This window comes from Camponotus floridanus, unplaced genomic scaffold (assembly GCF_003227725.1).
Source record: "Camponotus floridanus strain SB8 unplaced genomic scaffold, Cflo_v7.5 scaffold23, whole genome shotgun sequence".
Lineage (NCBI taxonomy): Eukaryota > Metazoa > Arthropoda > Insecta > Hymenoptera > Formicidae > Camponotus > Camponotus floridanus.
Window position 1 is genome coordinate 1,087,020 of NW_020229359.1, and position 27,000 is coordinate 1,114,019.

At 32.6% G+C, this 27,000-nt stretch overlaps 1 protein-coding gene across 7 annotated transcripts in view; it reads left to right on the forward strand.

The window, feature by feature from the left end:
• Positions 1-27,000, forward strand: part of LOC105254397 (collagen alpha-1(XVIII) chain) — a 278,467-nt gene that overhangs the window by 162,675 nt on the left and 88,792 nt on the right. Inside the window, exon 1 of one of the 7 annotated variants that reach the window (XM_025408822.1) lies at positions 7,039-7,406. The exons of the other annotated variants lie outside the window; for them this stretch is intronic. Within the exon in view, the coding sequence (XP_025264607.1) occupies positions 7,212-7,406 (195 nt within the window). The 5' untranslated portion in view covers positions 7,039-7,211. Of the gene's footprint in view, positions 1-7,038; positions 7,407-27,000 lie in introns of those variants that run through there. 7 annotated transcript variants of the gene reach the window in all.

A 27,000-nucleotide genomic window follows, 5' to 3' on the forward strand; every position in this document is an offset into this window, starting at 1 on the left:
AATATAATATAATGAATTTTAAATCAGTACGAAAACAAGTCTTATAATAATTATATGTATATTAATTAATTTTAGGAGTTGCCGATAATATAATTTTTTAAATCTTTTTTTATATTTTATGAACATGAGAAAAATAACTAAGGGAAAAAATAAAAAATTTACTCATGTATTTTCTGTATTTTTCGATGATGAATATTTTTGCGCGTTTCTGTATTTCTAATTAAATTAATTATATTAATTTCCAATATCAATATGATAAAGTTTGCGCATATTTTACGTTATTAATGACAATCATTTCGTTACCATCGATCCAGAATTATCGAATCCGACTATTCAATAAATGAATGAAGCCAATTGTTATTCAAGTTTGTGATTATAGTACGTGAGCATTTAATGCGACTCCAAATTTGACGTCGCTCAATGGCTCTGCAGCGATATTATTTTATGTTTATCATTCATACAACGTATTATTACCAAACATTGTCCTTCATTATTGCTAGTAAAAACGGGAAATCAAGTATTATAACAACCCGCAATATATGTAATTTGCTCGCCTGATAATAAATGGCGGTTAATCGAACGACAACGACTCTCTAATAATGCCACTTTCATGGCTGTAAAAACAACTCTAAATTGCCCCCATTCCGGTTCGCCATCGGGAGGGCGTGTAAACGATGAATTTTCCGAGGGTACCGAATAAGGGTACTCGCGAATATCCGGTTACAGCCGTGATATCACATGGGTGCACTTACGAAGTAAGGATCGTATACGATTGGACCACCAATGCGAGCATGAAAGCGACCAGAACAGAGCGAGAAAGTTAAAATCCCCTTTATGGGACTAGCGCGCCGGTTAGCCGACGAGACGACCGAATTGGCGGAAGTGCCTTGATTTCGCGTAAATACGCAAGAATCCGCAACGCGAGAAACGCGCGTTTCGCGCGCCCATTCACCCCTTCTGGGTAAATAAATGGACACTGATATGCGCCAGCATACCACGTGAAAATTATTCTTCCGTTTTCTCTCTCTCTCTCTCTTTTGCATTTTTCTCTATGCACGAAGGATAAATTTATTAAAAGCGAAGCCCTCTTCGTCGCCGACGTCTTCGCACTACCGGAGCGTATCTTATGAAAATGCATTCTTTCGCGTCGTATAATGTAGTTAAAATAAAATCATCGCGCTGTTGTTCACGCGAAGTATTTGTAAGAGAAGTGAAATAACGTTCATGTATCGATTGACAAGATTTTCATATTTATTTTGTATCATTACAATTTTATCTCACGACTTGGCAAGTTCGCGTACCTATTCTGGTTATTATATTATATTCTGGTATATTTCTTCGTTAAATTTTACATTATTGTCAGGTGTCTCAATTTGTTATTTGTAAGCTTCGTTTATTGTATATTTTAAACAATTCATTTATTGTATATTTAAACAATTCTACACACACATGTGTAAAAGAGAAGATGAGCAAGTATTTTTAAATTGTAAAGATAAAACATTTTTATTTGCTCTCATTTTAACTTATATATATATATATATATATATATATATATATATATATATTTTTTTTTTTATTTGGTTAATTTAAGCTAAAATCAATACTAAATATTGCGATAACATGTTACTTTTAGAAATTTTTTGCATATAAACTAAAATAAATGCTGTCGGTTTTTTTTCATACAATCCACACAAATAAAGAATTGCGAGTATTGCAATATCAAGAACATATGAATACGCATGCATATAAAAAGAGAGATAGATACATCGATTACGTGTATTGACGAACTTTCTTTTTTTCATATTTTTTTGTACGATTTTGAAAATGCTTCGTGAAGAAAAGGCATTAGGACGAAATGTCTCGTTTCATGCGTTCTTGCAGATACAGAATGGACGAAAGAAACAGTTCATGTCACATGTAAGAGCAATTTATTTGTGCAGAGAATAATTTCTATTAAAATTTTTTTCTTATTTATATCATTTCTTCTTCTTATTGATAATTTTAAAATTTCATTAAATTTTTTATCTAGTTTTAATTTTTATGTTTATTATGTTAAAATATAATAGATTATATATAATAAAATCTTATTATTAATAAAAGTAATGTATATAATAAAATATCATTATTAATGTAATAAAGCTAAGTGTAATTTTATTAATATAATAATTTAATATGTGTGAACATAATAGAGTATCACTGTCGTATGCAATCCAAATTAAAATATATATTTAGATAATTAAAATATAGATTTAATAAAAAAGCTATATTCTCAAATTTTAAACAGAGTTTGATGAAGCGTGAAATAAGAAATAAAATAGTTATATTTTTTCAAATCAAATTTATACCCTAATAAATTTTACACTATATATTAATAATATGGTTTAATTAATATAATTGATAATTTAATTAATTCATCGTTTTTATTTTATTACCTATATCTCTATCAATAAAAATTATGATTCGGGATCAATTATTATAATTGTATTTTTATTTATTTTTTATACTTAGAAAACTTTAATTTTATAATTAATATACTGCAATATGTAAATAACAGTAAGTCAAGTTTCTGTAAATGTAAAACATGTATATATTTAACACACACACATATTTTGAAAAATACCTAATATGCTTTGAGAAACATTTCAAGTATCGTAAACGGGACAGAAAATTGAATTTCCGAGTTTCCCAGAAGGCTGTGTTTTCTTTTCGTAGTAGAAATGGTGCAATGAAGTGATAAGAGTCTGCCGTAAAAGAAGAATAAAAGCGACAAACACAAAATGGATATAACAAAACTATTTGTGGCGGGAAGTTGAAGGCCATGAAAAGGAAAGAGAGCACGGCAAAACTGAGTAATTCTTCTTGGCACTTGACACAGTGACCGTTCCTTCATACACAACCCTCTTTTTCAATCGAAGAGACCATCTGATCAGCGATCTGGATATAAGTCGTCTTTTTGTCTCTATTTCGCTCCTCTTCCAAAACAATTGATATTTTAGACTCGAACTTATCAATATTATATTAAATGCAAGCGTCAAGGGAGAGAAAAATAGAATATGAAAAGTACCATTGTGTTGCGAGGAACATAAAAATACATTTTTTATGGATAATATAAAATTAATGTGACGTCAGTTGCGAGAAACGACAGGTAACGAATATTTTCGCGAGAATAAACTGACGAGTATTTAGATACGAGCACAAGTGTATTGTAGGGCTCGCAAAATCGCATAATCAAAAGATCGCTTTAGCTCTCTTGAAATTTTCCTTGAGAAAATAAAGAAGATAGAGATACGAATTCCTCTTGCAAACGCCGTGCAAACAGTAAAAAGAGTAAGCGCAAAGAAATTTCTCGAATTACGTTTGCGGAGTGATAAAAAACAGCGGGAATGGAAACTGGCAAAGTCTACATCGCGAAAAGGACATTTACTGTCCTGTATGAGATTCGCGTAGGTTGTCAGCGTCATATTCTAAATGAAGTACTGGCTCTACGTTTACATACTTCTTCTTCGAACTGATTAGATATTCCATCTTTCAAGCTTTGTTCCCGGAATCATTCCATGATCCCTTCCTGTGAAAGAATACGCCCCGGGTATATTTCTGGTCATGGTGGTTTTTGCGAATATAATAAAGAGATTGTTTCAAGTCTTATGAAAATAGTTCAATTTTACCTCCTGACGTACATCTGAAAAAATATACATACATAACGTACGTTATCATGTCTGTTTTTAATTATTTCCTCCTCTGTAGAGATACTTCAAATACGGATTTCTCAAAAAGCGCAACGCGGAAGCGACTTTAAAAATTCACCGCTCGCTAATGATTTTATGCGCACGGAAATACTGTGAAATAGTCGAGATACACACGCGCAATCTGAATTAATGCGTTCTATCTCTTATTCGTTGTAATTATTTTTTCGCAACAACATGTTAGAACGATCCGGCCTCCATATCCTATTACACGTGATAATTATGTTTCTTGAGCGGATATATAAAATCATATTCAGCGAATTAGCACATGATGCTTTTAAGCCTTAAATGACACAGTTATCTAATTTGAATGAGATTTTCTGTTCTATAAATAAAGTGTAAAAAGCCGCGTTTATTCAGTATATTAAATAATTCGCGGTTTTTCCTCATCTGCGCAAAATTATGTGCCGTCGGGATTCCACGAAGACGTTCTATTATGCTGCAATCTCAAAAGGATATTCTCACAAGAGAAATAGCAACAGCTTTTAAAATTCTTTGATGATAATATAAAATTCATTACATTTTCCGCGAAGAAAAAATGTATTATTAATCAATTATTATTGAATCACTTAGTAATTAAACAATTTATTTTTAAGATATAATATTTTCAAAAAATTATTCTTGTTTATTAGCTCCTTTAATTAATTCAATTATATCGTGATTATGCCATGCTTAATAACTATGTCGAGGCTGGAGAACTTTAAATAAATCATTTTTATTCTCTTTAAAAGGCTAATTAATTTAATATCAACAAATTAACATCAACAAATGTGAATACGGCCTCATTTATTCTAATTAACATTGAACTCTTGTAGAAGTAAATAATAATGATTCAATATAATTTACAACTATATTATTTTCTGATAAAAAATTTTTCTCAACTAAAAAATTTCATATTTTTCATTTTTATAACATATCAATTTCTTTTTCAATTATAATTTAAGCTATATTCACACATCTCTCTCTACAGATATATATATTCTCTTTTATAATTTTATTCTCTTTTTGTAAAAAAAATATTCTTATTATCATCGCACTTTGGAAAAAATATTCATGTCAAATGATTACGAACGCAATTAAAATATTTTGATAATGGTAAAAAGAGAGAAGCGCCTAGTTCAATAATTTTGAGATTGATGGACTCGAGTTTATTACTTCGTTTCTTCATCTTCATTAACTCTCTTCTTAATCAAACAGATGTGCTTGCACTCTTACGTTCGGGTTTGCCATTTACCGCTATAGCACAAACCGACAATGTAGACAGACGACACTGCGTCGCTTGTATAAAATGAAAATAGCATTACCGAGAAGGGATAGAGTGGAAGGATGGAATGGAAATAACTTCACCGCGTGCCACGACAACTCGGTGAAATTGAAATTTGTGTTTAAGATCTCGACACTCTACCCGCTGTTGCGTTGCGCTAATTTATGTGGATGTCAATTCGGCCGTCAGCGAAAATGAGGCATTTCCAAAATAATGAGTTACAGTTAATATATTTTATCTGTTATATTTTCTCTGAATAAATTTTGCCACGAGAAGGAAGAAGTAGGCGAGAGAGAAGGAGAAAGAAAGTTGGCAAAATCTTAGGATGTTCTATATACACTAAAAATATTGCATCAAGAGAAACATTAATAACAGGGAAGTCATTACTTTTATACATACACATGCATAATATTATCAAATTATATTTTACTATTATTTTGCTACTTTAATATTGTAAAAGTTATAACAAATAAAACAAAAAAATTGTTAAATTTTTAATTCTTTAAAATAGCTTTTTTTGCTTTCATTATTGTCACATATATTCTTGACAATAGATTTCTTCAAGTTCTTACTATATATATATATATATATATATATATATATATATATAAAATATTTATTTTTAGCATGTTCACAAATACTTTTACAGTTATTGAGCAAGATTGTAAAGGGGAAAAATATATTTACGTAACGTATATTGTTAACATAGAAACTGTTTGACGCGAGTGTTAAAAGGCAATCAGTAATATAATGCATTTTAAAGAGTATAAAAAAATTATGACAATAAAAATTATTATAATTGCAATTTATTATAATTGTTAATTTTAGGAATGGAATAATAGATAATACACATTTTATAAACATGCTAATCAAAAAAGCTATAGAGAAAAAACTTAATTATTTACTCGTTTTCTATATTTCTTTGGAATCGATACTTTTGACCGATATTACATCAAGATATTACATCAAGATTTGGACAATATAAGATTAAATATTATCTATATTTCTCGATTTATCATCGCGATAGTTTGAATAATCAAAGCGTTAATAGCATCTTCCATATTTATCAGTAATTTCACCTGACTCTGAGATAATAACGTTGATAATGACGGAAACCAACATATTTAATATGCAGCGTTGCCGCGCGATCGTTGTAATATAGAAAGCCGTAGAGTCATTATTTCCGCGATGTAAACCGCGATAAGTTCCCTCGACATTTAAAGGCCTTCAAAGTTCGTCTTCCAAACGCGAGGAGAATACGGGAGGCGAAAGATAGAAGGGAGGAAGAGAAAGGGAGCGTAGGAGAGAGAAAGAGAAAGAGAAAGAGCGAAGGGGATGAAACGGAAGGAAGAGAGATGTAGTGAACGAGGGCACGGAGTGGATTGAAAGAAAATCTAAGAAACTCGAGAAACAAGAAGTTGCGTCTTCGACCCCGCTCGGTTCCGCCTCGTGCCCTCATTATATGCATCCCTGCAGAGAAATATCGTCGTCGGGGTTATATACCTCGGGGACTGAAACATCTCCCGAAGAACTTCGTTGTTGATTATTCAGACAAATTTATATCGCGAGTCATTGTTATTGCGAGCTAAAAGCGTGTGCGTATCCGCGTTGAACTTGTTGATCCATCGAGTCTCTGGCGTCTGAAGAATCGTCGCTGAAGAGAGGATCCTCGAGAGACGACGACGGACATTTCTAAGATCGTCCGTGAAACGAAAAACGTCATGGCGGAACACATGGTCCCAATATCACGTCCAGCAGCCCCTTAATTAATCTCTCCTTCGAGGACGAGGGCACCTACGCGGCTTCAAGAATGACACACGAGGATTCGTTGGACAGGATGTCGCCGCCGTCGTTGACGTCGTCGATATTCGAGCGCGAGGAAGTGATAAAGTTATAATGATCGCGGGGGATCGCGACAAGAAGAAATTATATACATATACATATATATTTAATCCCTCGATCCTTCCCGCCTACATCACCAGGGAGAAGAAGAGCTATTCATATATACATAGATATATATATATATATATATATATACATAGATACGTATATCCATGTTTTTTCGATCCATCCCGTCGTGGATGGATAGAGAGGTTGTCTGTTGAGTGTAAATTTCTATTTCGAACTTCGTTCGCTGGACGAAGCGCGAGTAATCGCGGCGGACGCTAAAAGAGAAAATAAAAAAAAACGAAAAGGGGAGAAAGATGGCGATGGTAATATCGCCCCGCAGTAAAATCGTCACACTGTCCTTACTGATCGGCATCGTTACACTAGTCGCTCTCATTATAACGGGCGTAATCGGTATCTGGAGCGGAAAGAACGAGAAGACTAACGGCACGGGGACGAAAATGGTCAGCAGTAAACTCCAACAGATCACTGGATATGCGGCCATGCAACACGTGAGTAAAGAATAGATGTTGATCGTATATAGCGCGACAGAATGTACAACTTGTTTTTCATTCCATTTTTCTCATATCGCTCACAATCAGTGCCTCTGTCTATCGAAAATAATGCACACGATGTATCTATATTATTATTATTTTGCGAGAATATGAAATCTCTCTTTTATTGGAATGCTCTTATAATGAAAGAATTCAGATTAATGAATTTTTACCACGTGAATATAAATTATAAAAATTAATTCATGGATAATTTTTATATGATAATAGGAGAATGTTTATATATAAGATGGATGACTTTTATATATAATCAGACGTCACTTTTACAATTACATTGAGTTGATATATTTAAAAATTCTTCGTTTTTTGAATAAAATTAAGGGAAAATCAAGTATGTTATATTCATCATGTTTTCAACATTTTAAAGCAATCAAATAATCATTCGATGAGCATTCGACATATATATTGTACATTTTCTCATTATAATAGTGAATACATATACAGAATATGTATCTAGATACATTATTACTAACACATAAGTGGCACAAAAACTACTATTATTATACTTTTCCTTCGAAAAAGCTTTAGAAATTCAATTTTGAGATAGTGGCGCGCTTGTTTCCTTTTATGTAAGATTCTCGGTACGAAGATTTTGCCTTCGTAAGAATTTTCAGTCAATCTCTCGACGAAAATTGAATGTCTTTGATGCAAGGACTTAAAAAATAATAATAAAGAATTTTTCTTTATAAAATTACTGGAATTCTTATAATTTTCAATTACCATTATTCGGTACAAAATATTGCGTCAAATAAAAAAAATTTTGGAGAATTACCCATTTTTATGTGTGTACGAACAGATTAATTTTAAAAAAATTTAGATTCTCAATTTAAGATTCCGTCGATATTTAATGCTAAAACTTCGAAAAATTTAGCGAAAAAAATGAAAAAAGATGGCATTTAATTAAATTCTCGTTTAGCGCACAAAATTGCTTCTCATCTCTTTTTCACGGAACACTTTTGTTCAGACTGTTGCGAGAAGACCCCGTACACAAAAGTCATTCAATTTTCACGGAAAGGGATCGATTTTAAGTTCTCGCGGAAGGCTGCAACTAATTTATGCGTTTCTCGAAAAGCACATAAACGCATCAAAGATTTATCTCACCGGATGAAATAATATTGCGCGCGTACCTGAAATTCAGCCCTCCCCCTCCTTTCTCCGTCCCCACCCTTTCTCCTCCCGTTTGGTATAATTAAGTTAACGTGCTCGCATCCCGCTTGATTGGATGCACCTATCCCGAGATGCAATTTTCGACATCGTCCAACATGCAAGATCGCGGGAATGCTCCATGTCCTCCGCCACGCGTGAGAGGCGCCCCTTTACGCTCATCTTCTCATGCATATTAATATTATTCGACGCGAACCGCGAATTGCTCCGAGGTTCCCGAATCACCGAGGCTCGAGGAGCGCAACGCCTGATGTAAATAAACGAAATTAACGTCGCCATTATCGACTATGCCGCGCATAGTCGGGAATAAATTTACCCGACTGTATCGGGGAGGCATCGGATTCGGCGAACATATTGCAGTTTTGGCGCTGTTTATCGGAAAGATATGCGCGCAATCGCGAAAACAAGCGAATGTCGTTGTGCGAGTAACGCGAATATTCATTCCGTCGTGCATTGGAAACTACGGATGTTTAATCCGTTTATCGGCGGAATAACGGAAGCGTCGTGACGGAAAACTTTTAAGTAGGTCTTATAATTTACATATTTAGTCGGCGGTACCGCCATGAATAAAATTATACATTGATTTGCACGAATACGCAGATACATATTTGCATCTCTGTTTCGCGCGAGCTGCTTCGTGTTGAATTCATGCATGCATATGTATTAATATTACATGGTGTAAACCGCGCCGGTATCGCAGCTACGTCATACCAGAAAAGTCCTATTTACTTGACAAAGACGTGCTGAGAGGAATTCGAAATTTATTTAGTTTGCGCGACTTGATAAAAATATGCAGGATACTTCGATAAAGGTGAGCAATCTATCTCCGAATTGATAAAAATAAGTTCTTATAAAATTTGTTTCTACAACATCTTTTGTTATAATCAAAATTTATTTATTTTATATTGATCAAATATGTTCATCTCCGAAACAGTTAATTTTGACGAAATAAAGCGAGACTCCTTTTTCAGAAATAAATGACAACAAATTTGAAAATATATAAGAAAAACCTATTGGTAAAATTAAAAGGTTTGGAGATTATTTGACGTGACAAGAAATCACGCTGTTTTAAAGATCTTTATTTAACAAAATAATTATTATAAATTAAAATTAAAAAAATAATTATTGCAAATTATTAAAATCTGCAGAATGATATAGAAGTTTTTTAAAAATGCTTCTCAAATTTTAACTTTAAACATAAATATTTCGATAATGATATAAAAAAATTTTATAAGAACTTATAGAGTTATTTTTACTTGCTCTACATGTTTATGAGAGGAAATTATCCTTTGTATCGTACTACTATGTATAATATTGAGGATTGGCGTAGCCAATGCTCGCGATTAATATTTCATTTAGTAAAGGATCAAACAAGCATGGAATTTGGCTAGCAGTGGTAATTATCTCGTGGGACTGTCGTCGTCGATTAAAAAGTCATGTCAGTCGTTGGTAATTGCTAATTAAAAATTCCTACACCACTGTGTATTCGCGGCTACTCTTCGCGCAATTATCAATATTCCGGTTTTCGAGTCAGCAAGCTATGCAGCAACTCAGCAATCCCACTGTGACAATTAAAATTGAAAACGCGCGTCCCATATTTACTTATCATTAATCAACGATAATTAAGTGCATTCTGGATTTTACGACAAATGGATAAATTATTTCATAATAAAGGATTTTATAATATAAAGATTTACAAGATATAAAGATTTAACAAGAGGTATCATCATCGACCCGTCCTTCCGAGTGAAATTTTGCGGATATAAAATAATAGTAATGACTTATGAAGATATGAAAATAAATTGTCGTTTTACAAACCTTCATTATTTTACAACATTTCATTATTTTAACTATCCAAAATGTTTAGCATTTTTCCTGAAAGAAAATGTATATCATTTAACGTAATTTATAGCGGATATCAAATGCAACCAATCAACGTTTCTATAAAGAGATTGTTGTTAAAATTTTTAATTATCAAATCTAAAAATAAAAAAGATATGAAAAATCGATGGAACATTATTTCTGTTCTAGAGCGATATTAAAACATTTCGTGCACATTTTAGTTTTATTTTCTAATTAAATTTCCTGCATGTGCTTTAATTTCGGAAATAATTCTTCGGACAATAATCTAAACATAATCCAAACATTGAACATTTATCTTTGCTAATAAAGAGAATGTGCCCGAAATTAGATTTCCAGACGGAAATATAATATATTATTTCTGTACAAAATAATAAAAAAGCTGAAGTTGAGCATAAAAAAACAAAGATGTACAAATACGCGATTCTAATTTTAATTGTCGCAGTGGGATAGGAATTTCGAGTTGCTGGATAGCTTGCTGACTCAAAAAAATAAATAGATATTTAGTTAAATATTTATAAAATTAATTCAGTCGAATAATTGCAACTGCTGACTTATTAATATATATTATTAATACTTATTATTAATATATTTATAAGATAAATCTTAATCATAAAATTATAAGAAAGAAAATGTTTTTCATAAAATATATAATTAACATTTATAAAAAAGTTCAAATTATATATATATATATATATATATAATTATGCAATGAAAACTATACTATTTATAAAAATATTTGTAAAAATATGTAGAATTAAATATTTATATAAAAATATATATTCTGTATATCATTAATTAATATACAAAAATTATAATAACTTTATATATTTATATATTTATATAATGCCTAACTTTATATATTTATATAATGCCTTAAAATTTTTTTATATTTAATCTTCTCTAATGTCCATCTCTCTACAAAAATGATAAAGTGGAAAAAATATCCAAGATTTGATATGCTTCCTGAATGACAGTATTGAAGGACAAAAATGTAACAGGAAATTAAAGTAATGGTTTTAAAGAGAATGCGAGTAGAAATGAATATTGGGAATTTCAATTAGATTGACAGCTTACGTGTGCAATTGTACGGTAATTGGCTACTTTCAAAGTGTTCAGACGTTTGCACGTGATTCAAGAAATTGATTCTACAAGTTTCTATGTCGGACCGCAGCTCATTTAAATTTTAAATAATGAAAGACACGTAATATTCTACAAATTTATACAGTATGTCTCGGAATTGTAGTTTTAATGTAGCAACAAATCTCGAATGATCTTGCAATATGATATCATATGCCTTTTGTAAGGTTTTTATAAATGTTTTGGACTTATAGGTACATAAATAATTATGCAATTTAGAAACAAAAACTTCATTTTACGAAAGAAAGACAATCGGTTCGCGTTTTAAAGGTAATCCAGAGCTTTGTTATTAAGTATCAAAAATAAAAAATTATAAACTTATTCAATTATTTTATTTTTAACTTAGTAATTTTTTTACAATTATTTTTAACAAACAAGATATAATGAACGCTACGATGTCGACATGTGTTCCTAATATAACAATGCTTGAATTTGATCAGGACGTCCTAGAGACAAATCGTTTCCGACGTAGAAATGGCCGCGAAATCTTGGCGATATCAGTCATGGCGCTGAAGAGAAATAGGCAATCCAAATCGCTTTAGGAATCCTATGTAGTCTGGTAGACGATATATTCACGTTCTTGCAAACATTACCGAAGGTTTCCCATGCCAAGGAACAACTAAATCTCATGGCACGTAGTGCGCTCCTTTTATTTTTTATTTTCTTTTTTTTTACTTTATCCTCGAAATGTTCAGAGAAATTTGTCTGCCTTAAGTACGGCTCGGAAAATCGTCGCGTTTAACTACGAGTCTGATAAATTACGGCGTACCCGTATAATACTATTTTCCCCCCCTCAGCACTAAATACGTGAAGACTAAAACGACGACATCAACAACATAAAAGCAATCGAGGCACGATCAAATAAGTGTATTACGTATATATCATTTTAAATCGCCTTTTATAAAATCACATTTATTTCTTAATAGCACGTAAATATAATGTGTTTTTAACATAATTAGTTGCCATAGTTTTGACAACGTGATATTCAATTAATATATTAAATCTATCTCGAATACAAATCTAAATTTGTTTACAGAAATATAATTAATATTATCATACATAATTACGTTTACACATTCCACGGATAGCAGATTTAAATGCAAAGCTAGAAAATATATAGTGTGACTTATGTCACAAACTTTAATAAAATTAAAATAATAATTCTTAGAAATTGTTAGTAATAATTAGACTTAAATAATAAATGTTTGTGATACTATCAAGGTATGATGGTATGAAGAATCTTACTCAAAGTCAGAATAAAGCACTTTTACGAGGTACTAAATGGCCAGTAGTAGAAGGAATTCTGATCTACCGCGGAATCAGCCCATCGTAATCCAAATCTCCTTAGAGAGAAACGAAATGGAACTTTCCATAAAATATATTTCCCTTCCTAAGAACACACACACTTAGCGTCGAATCCTATATAACTCACTGCTGGCCAAGTTTATATTGCCGTACCAAGTCATCGCTGATCGTGATTGCAAGAGTTGTAGGTCAAATTAAAGTTAAAATTCAATAATTTCATCAGTATAAAAATATAACATTTAAATCATAGATATAATTCACTCTTATCAAATTTCTGAAAAGAAAACAGAAACCATTTATGAGTTATTATTTTACAAAAAATATATATAATAATAATTACACAGGCCTTCGAGGGTCAGTTATAAAAAGAGTAGGTGAATCTGATAGATTTTATTACGCTGAAAACGAATCTAGCCGCAGAATTTCCCCAGCACGTCAGGTTTTCGAGTAATTTATAATTAAATGATGGATCTGCCATATTGATGTAAATTTTTTTTAATATAAATTTTCTTATAACTTCATACTTGTACATCTCAGCGAAAAAAAATCGTGTGGCAGCAATCGGAAATGGATTTGAGGACTAATACTATGCCAATGGGGGGTAGAAATATTTCAAAAAAGGTTCTTCCATAATAAATTCATGAAATTTTCCGAAATTGCCATTTTCGGACTATTTAACCACAAATTACTCAAAAACTTGACTGGAGATATTCTGCGGCCAGATTCGTTTTCAGTGTCAAAAAATCGATCAGATTCCTACTTCGTTTTTTGTAATTAACTAAACCTAAAATTTCGCAGGCCTATGTTATTATAGATATAGATATTTATAATATATCTGAATGTGCCTACTGAAATATACAATATCGGTCAAAAATATCATATCATTCACACAAAATACAGAAAACGCAAGCTTCCTTTTCTCCCAAAGCTGTTTTGTTCATGTTCATAAAATATGAAAAGTGTATATTATCTGTTACTCGAGGTTCCTGAAGTTAGTTAATTATTATAATATAGTTAATGTGTAATTATTATAATATTTGCTTTAATATGATTTAAAATGCATTATATTACCATTTACTTTTTAACATAATTAGTTGAATTATAGTTATAAACAGTTATAAACAGTTTCTACATATTAACAATATACGTTATGTAAATATATCATTTATTTCTCCCTTCTAAATCTTTCTCAACAACTATAGGAATATTTACAAACATGCTAGAAGTAAATATTAATAACAATTAAAAGAACTGTGATCAAGAATATTGTAAATATGTACAGTAGTATTGAAAACAAAGGGAGACTATTTTGAAGAACCAAAAATTTGATTTTTCTCTTATTATTTATAATTTTTAATGATATATTAAATCATAAAATAACAATAAAAACGTGTAATTAATTATACTAATATATACTAATAATTATGTACATATATTTTTAATCATTAAAGTATTAATTTCTCTATTTTTATAAGTGATGCAATATTTTCGACCAGTAGTGTATGTAATTTTATCTCCCACGTTTCTCTTCAGGATACATAATTAGAATTTTATTTCTTTAATTTCGCGAAGTTCGACAAGTAACATTTCGAGAACTGAGAAATTGACTTATATCAACGGCAACGCGAGGTTAATTCGATAGATAATTCGATAACAACGTTATTTGTGCTTGAGATGATTTTTCACTCGGCAAATACGGCATCTCCCTCGCTAGATATGACAATATAACATTCTTGCCTGGTGCCGATCCTCAAAATACTTAAAATCGAGAGACGTTTGGATATCAGACGCGGATCGTCGGTAACGGAACGATGCTGAGGCCCCCCTGAAAGATATTTCGGCAGGAACGGATAGCTATGGAGCCTGCCAACGTCCATTGAATTTCAAGCAAGTCCGTTTGCTGAACTCGAGAGAAAAAGAGAGAGAGAGAGAGAGAGAGAGAGAGAGAGAGAGAGAGAGAGAGAGAGAGAGAGAGAGAGAGAGAGAGAGAGAGAGAGAGAGGCGAGGTCACGTCCGCGCAAGTGCTCTCTGCGAAGAATCGACCCACCTAACTTCGATTTATATCCTGCATGCTGGCACCCATCTCACTTTTATCGCGCTTTTAATTTGGCTTTTCGCCGTTCTGTTAAACGAATTAGAAAAACGCGGCGCGATGCTACTTCGTTCGCCGGGGTACGTCGACTGGGAACCAGAGATTCTTGATAACTTTATAACACGATGGGGCGGTCTTGTTCGAAGAAATATCGCGAAAAGACAGGATGTAAAGATTGAGCGTTAAAATAAACGGTGTTCTGCGGTTAACTTTCGTAACTATCCCTTTATTCTACATTAGAACTCATAAAACTTTCGGAAGTTCGTCTTCCATCTCTGATAGCTCTTGCTGTAGCGTTGTGGCGGGTGGAACTTTAAAGAGTGCTTTTAACCGACTCTGAAAAATCGGGTTAACGCTACAAAAAGTCGGTGCCACTCTACAATGTTTTCAAAAGTTTCGGTAAAATCATCGGTTTTGCTGATGTACGCTTTTTCCCGCGTGCGATTCCTTTCGGGGGAGATTTTTCCACATCTTTTTCGCTGAAAACTTGGCGAGTGTTTTAGGATTACATGCCGTGCGTACAGAGCTTTGCATTAAAAAAACGGGCGAATTACGCCGCATTCTTGACATTAAGCTTGAAAAACTTGCCGGCGTATCCCAAAGCAAATTAAAAGCTTGCCCCGGATTTAAAGTTTCTTTAGTAAGCGTCCATATGGGAGATGTACCTCACGTGAAAAATATGATAGCGCGTTATGACATAGTCTAAACTTTTCATATAAGCTTACCACAAATAGTAGCAGCGAAGTATGTTTAGAAAGGAGAAAATTATTTTGTGAACTGACCTAAAAACAGCTGTCCCATCTTCTACTTGTTTCTACTATCTACGATACTATGAACAGCGGTGTATTTTTTCTAGAAATAGGGAGATACCTACGAAGCAGGTTGTAGATAGCTTCAACAATTGCGCAGCTCCTAATGGACTATCTTTTGTCTGCTACCTATTTTTTAGCAAAATGTGGAAATATGACATCAAAAGAAAGAGAGAGAGGAAAAAACAATAAATCTGCAATTTAAAAGAAATGAAAAGATAACTTAAGTTAGAGAGAGAGAGAGAGAGTACACGTTAGAGAAAGAGATAGTAGAATTTTTATTTTAATTTAGTACAAGTAAAAGAGAAGGAGGGAAAATGCTTAATTTTACTTTTACTGTGTATTTTATAATGATAATTTATTTTCCAGCGCATGTGATTTGCTCTATAAATTCTTTGCTTCAACGCAACTTTGCCGCTTTAATCACGAGATAATTTCTGATAAAGTTTTTAAAAGTAAGAGCGATACTATCCAGGAGATTAAATGACTATCGAGCTTTATAAAATCCTCACCTAAGCTCATGACTATAATAAATATTTCAGTTGGCAATCGCGGAGTGAGAATTTTTCATGATCTCCGAATGCCGTAGCACGTTTTCAGCTTGTAATAAAAAAAATATATATATTCGGATGGACATTACTTGTTAAAACTCCAATGCGACAAATCTCCGAAACGCGGTGTGGAATTGATTACGGCGGCTTTTTTGACGTTAATTCGTCCACTGAATTTTTGATATCCGCGCAATTATTTATTTCTACTCTTTTAATGTATTACAGTGTTCTGGATCGACGGAAATATGGTTGATTCGCATCTTCGCGTACAAAGGAAATTGACATATTGTCGGTGTTTGTGTGTTTCGAGTCGGCGAACACGGCCTGCAAACTGCGGAGAAACGCACGATTTTATCCTGCTTGTCCTCTAAAGCCACGTTTAATACGCTAAACGAGCATTGTTGGACAAACACTATCGAACGAATAGATTTGCAGTAATGTGTACATACGTACAAGGATTCAGAACAAATATGCTCGTTCAGTTGCGCTTGCTACTAATTCTCTGCTCACATTGACGTCTGATATTCTTGGACACTCATCGTAGATATTAATATCCTGTGAAATATCAATATTCCTATAAGGGAATTTAATACAATTATTTACTCTTAATTATTATTAATTTAGGAATATATATTTCTTGATATATATAAAAAATAATAAAATAGTAAATAATAATAACAAATAATACTAATAATAATGATAAATAATAAAACATAATAATTCTGGATTAATTACTTAATATTTTATGTTTAACAAAAAATATAGGTAGCTAGATACTTTAATCTGCATTTTATGTGTAAATAAATGGATAAGTTAATCATAAAATATAATCACAAAAATCAATACATTCAATATCTATAAAAATAAATTGTTCTTTTCTAAGGCTGATTATATAATGCCACTCTCTGCCCACATAATGTTCAATATTCTTGTGCATCCATCGCATAAATGCAAATGTCCTTTAATGTCAATATTGCTATACGTTTATTAATACTATCGCTTTACTTATATGAAAAGAGTCTCGCATTTATAAAATTATTAAAAATTATTCTATTTTAAGGGAATTTAATAAAATTATTCCTAATTATTAATTTAAGGATATATATTTCTTGACATGCTCACATATAAAAAATGACTCTGGATTAACTACTTAGTATTTTATAATGTTTAACAGAAAGTGGAGAATCGATAATTTAATTTGCATTTTATATATTTTATAAATAAATGGATGAATTAATTATAAAATATAAAAATCGGTACATTTAATATTTGTAAGAATAAATTGCCTTTTCTAAGACTGATTACGATAATGTCACTCTGTTCACGTAATATCCGATATTCTTGGACACATCGCACAAATGCAGATGTACCATAATGTTAATATTCTTTTACTAATACCATCGCTTTATTTATATAAAAAAAGTCTCACATCTATGGAAGTTATTAAAAATTATTCTAATCTAAGGGAATTGAATAAAATTATTTATTTAATTATTATTTTGGGGATATATCTCGATATAATTATATATAAAAATAATATTTCTGAATTTAGTATTTTATGATATTTAACAGAAACTGGGGAATAGATGCTTTAATCTCTATTTATAAATACAAATAAATCGACAAATTAATTATAAAATATAAACACATATAAAAATGAAAACATTCTTGTAAAAGTAAACTGTTCTTTCCTTATTACATTAAGCAAATAGAATTATAGTTATGCTAGCTTATTATTATTTTAGTTATTATCGAAATTGTGAAGGAATTTTGCTCGCAGTGCAAACGCTTCTACTAACATCTCTCTAGTTGACGTACGTTCGTCCAGTAATGCTGGCAACGTAAACCCGCGTGACTTGGTAAACTTGCGGCTAAACAGCCGACGGCATTAGGAAGAGTCAGCTCGCGACGACGAGAAAGAGAAGACAAACTTTCCTAATAAATTATTATTACCATCGACAGAGATAGTTCTCTGTGGTATGCGTGCCAAATTTGCAGCCATAGTATGCAACTACAAAAATTGCCCAAAGACTAATAAAAGCTGCTTAAACCCTGAAAGTTTTGAAACACTAACATTGGTACAACGCGTTTTTACTCAGTGTCATTAACAACAAGTCCTTAATTATTAACTCTTTAGAAAAAGAAGAACATACATCCACGCATTTTTTTTCTGCTAAACAGACCTAATATGATCAGAAAAAAATAATTAATTGTTATAGAAAACGTAATTTGCTCCCTTGACATTCACAATCCTTTTAGAATTATAAAACATTGAATCTTCTGTCATATTATACATTGTTCAATATGCATTAACTTGTAGAGATGAAAATTTTAGCTAACATGAACCTTGTTATCATTAATTTAATTTATTCCTTTCTGAAAATTAAAGCAAGGAAAATTTCTTAATATGACGGGAAGTTGGAAACTAAATGTCTTATTTCCTGGTTTATTATATTTTCAAATCTTTTTAACAGATATAATTTCTGTTTCCACGGAAATGTAAAAAGATTAAGTGTGAATACCACGAAATAAATTGCGCTTTAGCTTAAATATTTAATAATTTTTTTCTATCTGTTAATTGACTTTGATAACGCTTTTCATTATGCAGGAATGTTGCATTTTATTATTTGTTGCAGAGTTACATTGTAGGAACGTATCAAAACTTGTTGCTCTCGACCGACTTATCGATTGATGAACGAAAAACCTTCTAAAGAAATTCTGTCGCTCAAGATTTCCGTGTTAAATCCTATTAATTAATCTCCTTGGATGTTCTTCGCTGCTTGTCTGCCTAAATCAAAATCCAGTTCGCGCGAGCGAAGCTCCTCTTTTCACGAGGATCGCTACTACTCGAGTATCTCGAGAGCAAAATTCTGTGCCCTCTTATTGCGCAAGTGGCAATCAAAAGAAGTTTTACAGCGTCGACAACGAGAGACGGAAACTGCCAACATTGCGTCTTAAATGCCGAGAATGGTCGCACTGAAGTAGTAAAGTGAGAAGTTACATGTACAAGAGAAGTGTACGAAAAAAAACTTTGAAAAAATTTCCCTCTAAACTTAGTTCTCCAGATATTTTATTTCTCATTTCATAATTTTTTATAATATGTTCTTTATGATACATACAGCTTATATAATTCTAGTTTTACTTAAAAACAATTATTTTATATATACAGATATAGAAAAACCATTTTTTTCCAACAGAAAAAAACGTTGAAAGAAAACATATATTCTTTTTCATTGAATAAAAGAAACAACTTTAATATTTCTCATAATTTTATTAATGTAATATCATTTTTCCTCGCGAATTTTTTTATTAATATAATAAATAAATTAAAAATTTTATATTTTTAATTTTTGTTCGAAAGTAATTTTAATGAATTAATAAGACTTTTGCGGCAAATTACATTCAAATAATATTTAGTTAAATGTATAAAAAAATTTTATTATTCATCTAATTAAAAATTATCCGAATTATGTCACGTTTGGTATCATTTTAATCGCAAAAATCTTAATATCTATAAAAATCTTAATTAATCAATATAGCCAATTGGAATGCGATCTATATTTAAGATAGCGATGTTAGGTTTGTTTACATTTATCATCTATAAAATCAAAAATAACTCGTAATAATCAAAATATAAAGATATTAAATATCTGAAAAGACTCAAATTTTGAAGAAAAAAAGAAAAAACAAAACTTGTCTTTCCTATTTACATTTCTAATTATTTATATCCTTTGTTTTTCTATTACATGTATTCTTTACGAATTGAAAGAATTAGCAATCTTTTCCTTTCCAATATTTTGCACAATTTCATCGTCTATCGTCGCACGTACAATTACTTATTACGCTTCTATGGCTCATCGCACGACGTTCAAATGAACGCATGGCCAATGCAATTACACCAAAGCGTAGCCGCATAGCGAGGTATCGGAGCAGAGAAGACGAGCCGGAGAGATGCGAGACGAGAGGAGATAGAGAGGAAGAGACACACGGAGCGGTGTTCAAACGCTATTCGCAAATTCGCTTCTGCTCACACGACTACGCCAGGACCACGCCAGAACCTGGTTGTAAATTCAAACACGTAGGTCTATATCGATCGCATGAAATATATCTCTTTGATCGTGCTTAGAAACCTATCCTCGATATAACAATTCCCATATCGTCTTCGTGTAACATTTAAATATTTAATATCTCTGCGAAAGAGACATGTCGATTCGCGGGATTAAGTAATCGGGTAATTTAATCGTGCGTTTTAGGACGCTCGCGTTAATTGAACGCGTGTATCACGACAGTGTACCACTTATTCAAATAGCGCTTCCGCCGCCCGAATGGATGTGTTGACACTGGTCAGTTCGATGTGTCCGCAAACCAAGGCTCGTTCTATTCAACCACCGGAACTATTGTTCATCTACGAATTTACAAGTGCTAGCACACAAGACGATCTATCAGAAACTGGATGTGTGTTATCTCAATGCGATAATAGCCGTCTCTTACATCTATACATCTATGCTCACGCACAACTTAATCATAACAAGATCTCTCTCCCTCTCCGGCTTTTACCCTCGGGGAGACGCAGGCTTTACAATAATAACAGCAAAACATAACTGTGCTCTGTAAACCGATGTTATTTCACATGCTTGCTATGAGATAGTCGCAAAGGACGAAGCAGACTGCGGATTGAGAATTAAAATAAATTTGTTAGTACAGTTTAAAATTGAATAAATCTAAGAAAATGTTCCAACAAATGCGAAACATATCTATATCTTATTTTCTACGATAGTAAGAATGATATTATTAAGAATTACACGAATTGATGATGATAAAGAGATTAGAAAATGATAAGATTATGATTAAGAAATAAGTCAACAGCACAATTTTTAAAAACGTTGCCAACCAAGGGAGAACGTGCAAAATTATACATATACCATAATTATTATCATAAATATTATTACGATCACTAATAATGAAAGCTTTATTTGTATTTGGATTATTTCCAATGAAACATTTCTGTAAAATTATTTACCATTTTTATTTGAATCAACTAGGCGATATACATAAATTAAAAGAACACTAAATGCGTTTATTTATAATGAAGATTCATTATGAGGCTCATGGGACAGTTTTTCTCTATTTTAAAACAAAGATAAAACTTACTTTAGACAATTTATAATTCGCAACATTTAAAATGTATATTCTGGTATACATACGCTTATTCTAAATGCATGTATGTGTGTTTTCTTGTATATACATATATACTTTATGTATACATGCTCTCATATTTTGCTTCAGTATTTTAAATATTTTATATATGTATACACACGAGAAAGACACACAAAATTAGAAATAAAATTCTGTCCCAAATTCTATCTCAAATTATTGATTGTCCAAAATAGATAATAACTGCTTTTAGATATAAGCTAATATCCTTAATTATTCTATATACATTTACTAGATTAAGACTGGGTTGTATCAACGTTATTTTAGCTCCAAGCGAAACTTAAATATATGTCTGTCTTTATTTATTCAAAAAAAAGATAAAGATAGGCATATATTCAAGTCTCGCGTAAAGCTAAAATAACGTTAGTGCAATCGGGCCTAAGATTAACGAATTTATTTTATAAAGAATATGTGCATTTCAATTTATAGGATTTTGCATTTTGAAATACATTAAATGCATATGCATATTTTTAAGTAAAAAATATATTTCTCTAAATATTGCTTAATTTATGAAATTCATTTTTCTTTCAATTCACTTTTCTTTTTCAGGGATAATTTTTATGCGACGATGTTTATTTGTAGCTCTGTAACATTTAAAATTAAATACTTTAATAATTATAGATCTGAAACACTTAAGCACTTAATAGCACTTAAATAATAAAGTTCTTTACTTATATTGAATAAATAATAAGTATACATAGTGAACATGAATAGATAAGAGTCTGGATTATTTCAAGATTATCTGGAATCTCTTATTTGAAAAGATGATTCTTCTCTCGCATTTCCAAATATTTATATAACTCGAGGATTCTTTATAATCCACTTTGACTAAAGAACCAAAAAAGAAGAATAAAGCCTGACTTTGACCGAAATAAATTCTTGTCTCAACATTTTAATTCCAATTTCGAAACGTAGGGCAAAAATAGAAAAATCAGGAGTATCGCGGACATTGCGCGATATGGAAAAAAATTTCCATGATTTCTAATACATATGCATTTAAATACGAACTTTTAACTGGCTGCGCCCTTTCAATACCCGCGGGCGCAATTACTCCCGATGTAACTTTGCGCGCGCGTTCTACGAGGACCGAGATTCGATTAATTAAACAAGCGGCACGATTAACCCATTTCTGAAGCTGCTCGAAGCGCCAGCAAATCAGGCAAACATAAGAGAGTGTAGTTAGTATGTATGCGACCGACTCGCATACAGCTGCGCTTTATTGTTACGAATGCGGATCATCGGTTAAATTAATTATTGCTTTACGTATGAGAAACGAACGGAGTAACGGAGAAATTTTAAGGCTGCAGTTATTATTTATAATCGCATGTAACGTGCTGGAAAAGTACACATGCGCGCGCGTGCATTAAGTGACGGAGATTACGATGGATTATTGTCGTAAGCTCGCTTAAAGCTACTCGTTTTGTAAAATGTCAAAATCTAATCTCTCCTCTGCTAGCATATAATAGAAATTTTCAGATAAGGGGATGATCAATGGCAATTCTTAATGTATTTTTAATGTATTGATCCGTCTCATCTTTTAATATGCATAATTTAAAATAATTAATTATTTTAATCGATTTTCTCGGTGGTGAGCGATTTAACAGCTTTTTTATTTTTTTTTTAAATTTAAAACAGTTTTATTGGAGATACGTACTTAATGATATTCCAATAAAACTTAACTTTATCTTTATCAAGTTATATCTTTTATGATTCAGTGTTCGAGTAAATTAATCTGAAATATGTTATAAATGTACGGCGAAAATCAATAAAGCTCTAGATTTTTGGCATCAATATGTCTTCAAAACTATTTTTTTGCAATTCATTAGAGTTATTCCTCAATTTTGTATTAATAGCAAAACCGTTTTTAATCCATCGATCTGTTATATGTCTCATCTTTTAATACGCATAGTTTAATCATTCCAATTAAATCTCTTGATTTAACAACTTTCTCGTTTTTTCCAAAAATTTAAAACAAATTTAATACTTATTAAAGTTGTACATTCAATGGCTTTTCAATTAAATCTAACTTGATCTTTGCGAAGTTATATCTTTTATGGTTCAGCGTTCACGTAATCAATATACGGCGTCGAAAATCAATAAGGCTCTAGATTTGCGACGTCAATATGTCTTCAAGATCGGTTATTTGCGATTCATTAAAGTTACCGCTCAACTTTGTACGGTTTATTCGCTGAAAGCACTCTTGAACTGATTAATACGCGATCGTAACCCAACTCTGAGATAATCACGTTCGTGCTAACAGTATCGCCAAGTTCTACGAGACGTGCGACGGCGGCAATACCGATACGGGATTAGAGAACGATGAAGTGAAATCGCGGATGTTTAATGCGCAGCCACCGCAGAGTCCCGCGGGTAATCGAGGAAGGAAGGAAGGAAGTGGCCGCTCGCAGATCGTCCAATCTCGCGTTGAAACACGCCGGCGGAACAATAGACGACGCGATAGATAACGTGGCATCTCTCCATGGACCAAACTATAACGATGACGCCTCGTCGTCGTTACAGTCATCGTCGTCGTTCAACAGTAGGATGGACCAAATCCAGTTACATCGTCGCGCCGAGCGTCCATTATAATAATTACATGCGCGGGACTCGGATCTATTTCGGCGAGCCACCGAAAGTCGAAACTGTCCCGTAGGAGAACCCTTAGAATTTCGACGAGAATATTTCCCGCGTGACTGCAATTTCGCGACTGTATTTGCACGACAACGACGACAGCGGTAGGGAGGCACGTACATATATGCATGTGCTGGGGAATCGTTGCCCTTTATGAAAACCGCTGAACAAAGCTGGACGGAGTATCCTTCGACGTATATCCCTATGTCGGGGGAGCGAAGGAAGAGGGTGGTTTGTAACGCGATGAAACGATCTTACGTGAAATTCGACTGACTGATTTCAGAGTAGACGTCGTTATCGTGACAGACAAATCGCCGGTTGCATGAAAGAGAGACAGAGAGAGAGAGAGAGAGAGAGAGAGAGAGAGAGAGAGAGAGAGAGAGAGAGAGAGAGAGCTGTTTCAGCACGTTACTACTCTTCCTTCCTTATCACTCCTTCTAATAATGTGTTGTTGGCAACATCAGCGAGAATTTCTAAGCGGTGAATCTCGACGTTTACTGAGTCTTCGATACGCAAGAGGGAACAGCAAAGTGAATAAGGAGCCTTTATCTTGCAGTAATTTATGACTACATCTAATTTGCAGCAATAAATCAAAGCTGATGCGAGTAATACAGATAATTATTATCACTGCTACAACAGTCACCAATCATCGCGAGTAAAAAAAAATGATACAATATAAAATAAATATAATATACAATAAATAAACTACGTCATCGTTATTTAATCTAGATCACTCTAGATTTTCAGTCACAAATTCAAATCGCTCGATTAATTACTCTTTCTCTTTCAAAATAATTAATCTTTAAAAATTAATTATCAATTTCTATAAAGTAATTATCTTTTCCATTGAAATATAATCGAATGTAAAGAATAGATTTGAGATTTCACACATTAATATGTTCGATTTTATAATCGTATTAAAGTATTTAGAAGTTTTAATTGGATTTGTTAATTAATATTAATATATGTGACAATTTCTTGTTTTTAGTAGGCTTGAATGCGCAATGAAAGGAGTAATTTCATTCAAATATTCGATTTATGTTTCCTCGCTTCTGTTTTTATTTCGCGCTATAATTTCGAGTTTATTTCGCTCTCTGTTGTACAGTGCGCGTCAACGATTCTGTTCTAGGTGGGGCAAGGGGAGCACAGAACTGGCCAATCAGCCGGCAGTGTAGCAATGGCTGATTGGCCAGTTCTACCCTCCCCTTGCCCTGCATAGGACAGGATTGTTGACACGCACTGTACACATGTCGGCTCAGAGAGGGTCGACGTTTGAAACTTGGAATTAGCTATTCGCAATGTGGTAAGCAATACACTTTATGCATATTTAACATGTTCTGATACAACGCGCAGTACAGTTATGTAATGCACTTTATTAATCTTTTATGAACGTATAAAGAAACGAGGAGAGACGGCACTTCATAAATACAGAGAAGCGCGGAGAACACACAATCTGCAATTTATTAATGTTGAAATCTCCATTAAAATTGTGACGCCTAACTATATTACGCTCTGTAAAACCTCGTGTATGTATGCACATATTTTTGCGGAAACATGAGTAACGAAAGGAGAAGAAACGGACGAGAAGTGTTTACCGTAGTGGCAGATTTTACATAAAATTACACGCGAAAGGATCGCGCGAATAAGCGTAGATATCAATTGAAATTGATTTTAATTCACCTTATCGGTTACGAATAAAACTTCGAAAAGTATTTCTTTACTAATTGAATAATTTGCTCAGTAAACGGCAGCGCCATTCGAATTGAGTCTAACTAGTTCCAAGACGTTTCGGTACCACCGACGTGTACGGAATTGGCGAGAAAGTTAGTGCAAAGACGTCTCGTATAACTACCAACGACATCGGCCTGTCAGCACGATCTCGTTACGTCGCTTAATCGCGGCTAACTTTAAAACAGCAGTCTAAATCGATCGTCGTGATTTATCCGACGTGTTTGTTAATGCATTGCCGATTATTAATGGAAGACGCCGATGCTGATAAATCTCTCTTTTGCCTCGCGAACGACTAATTATTTCAAGTCGCCCTGAAATAAATTGCACTTCGAAAATCAGTACGTAAGTTCGAAGTCGTACATATATGTGAATTATGTTTCTGAACGCGAAATAATCATATGTAACTCGCTTTTCCTTAAGTTTCATGCACGTAAGCTTTTAGTTAATAAAATGGAAAAATATCTCTTTTTACGACTGAGATCATTCGCGAAATTAAAGTCGCGAAAAAAATATTATATTATTGCATTTTTTTTCCCCTTGATAAAAGGAGGTATTGTTTCTCTTTCTATCTGCACGTTTCATATTTTATAATATTTCAGTACTAAAAAAATACTATAGAAAACTTTTCCATTTTACGCGATAAACTAACTTTCGCGTTCGTATCAGTTTACTAACTCTGTGTACCCATATGGATGACATACATGGAATACAAATAATAAATCTCACAGCAAAGCGTAATCGACGTGGCCTGATTTTTCGAAATATCGTCTCATCGACATTCATTATACGGCCAGGATTAATTACATCGCATAGAGGGGCAGGTGGTTCGAATTATGAAGTGTTGCTCGCTAAATCCATTTTGGATTTTAGGGATCTAAAGTTTTACAATTAGAGGAACAACAACGAGAGGAAATACAATTTCGCGTATCAATTCGATACTCATTTTAAAATTGTAGCTTTTGAACATTGATGAACATCCTTTATATAAGCTCAAAGTGATTTAGTCAATCATATTGATAGCAACCTTTCATGTATCC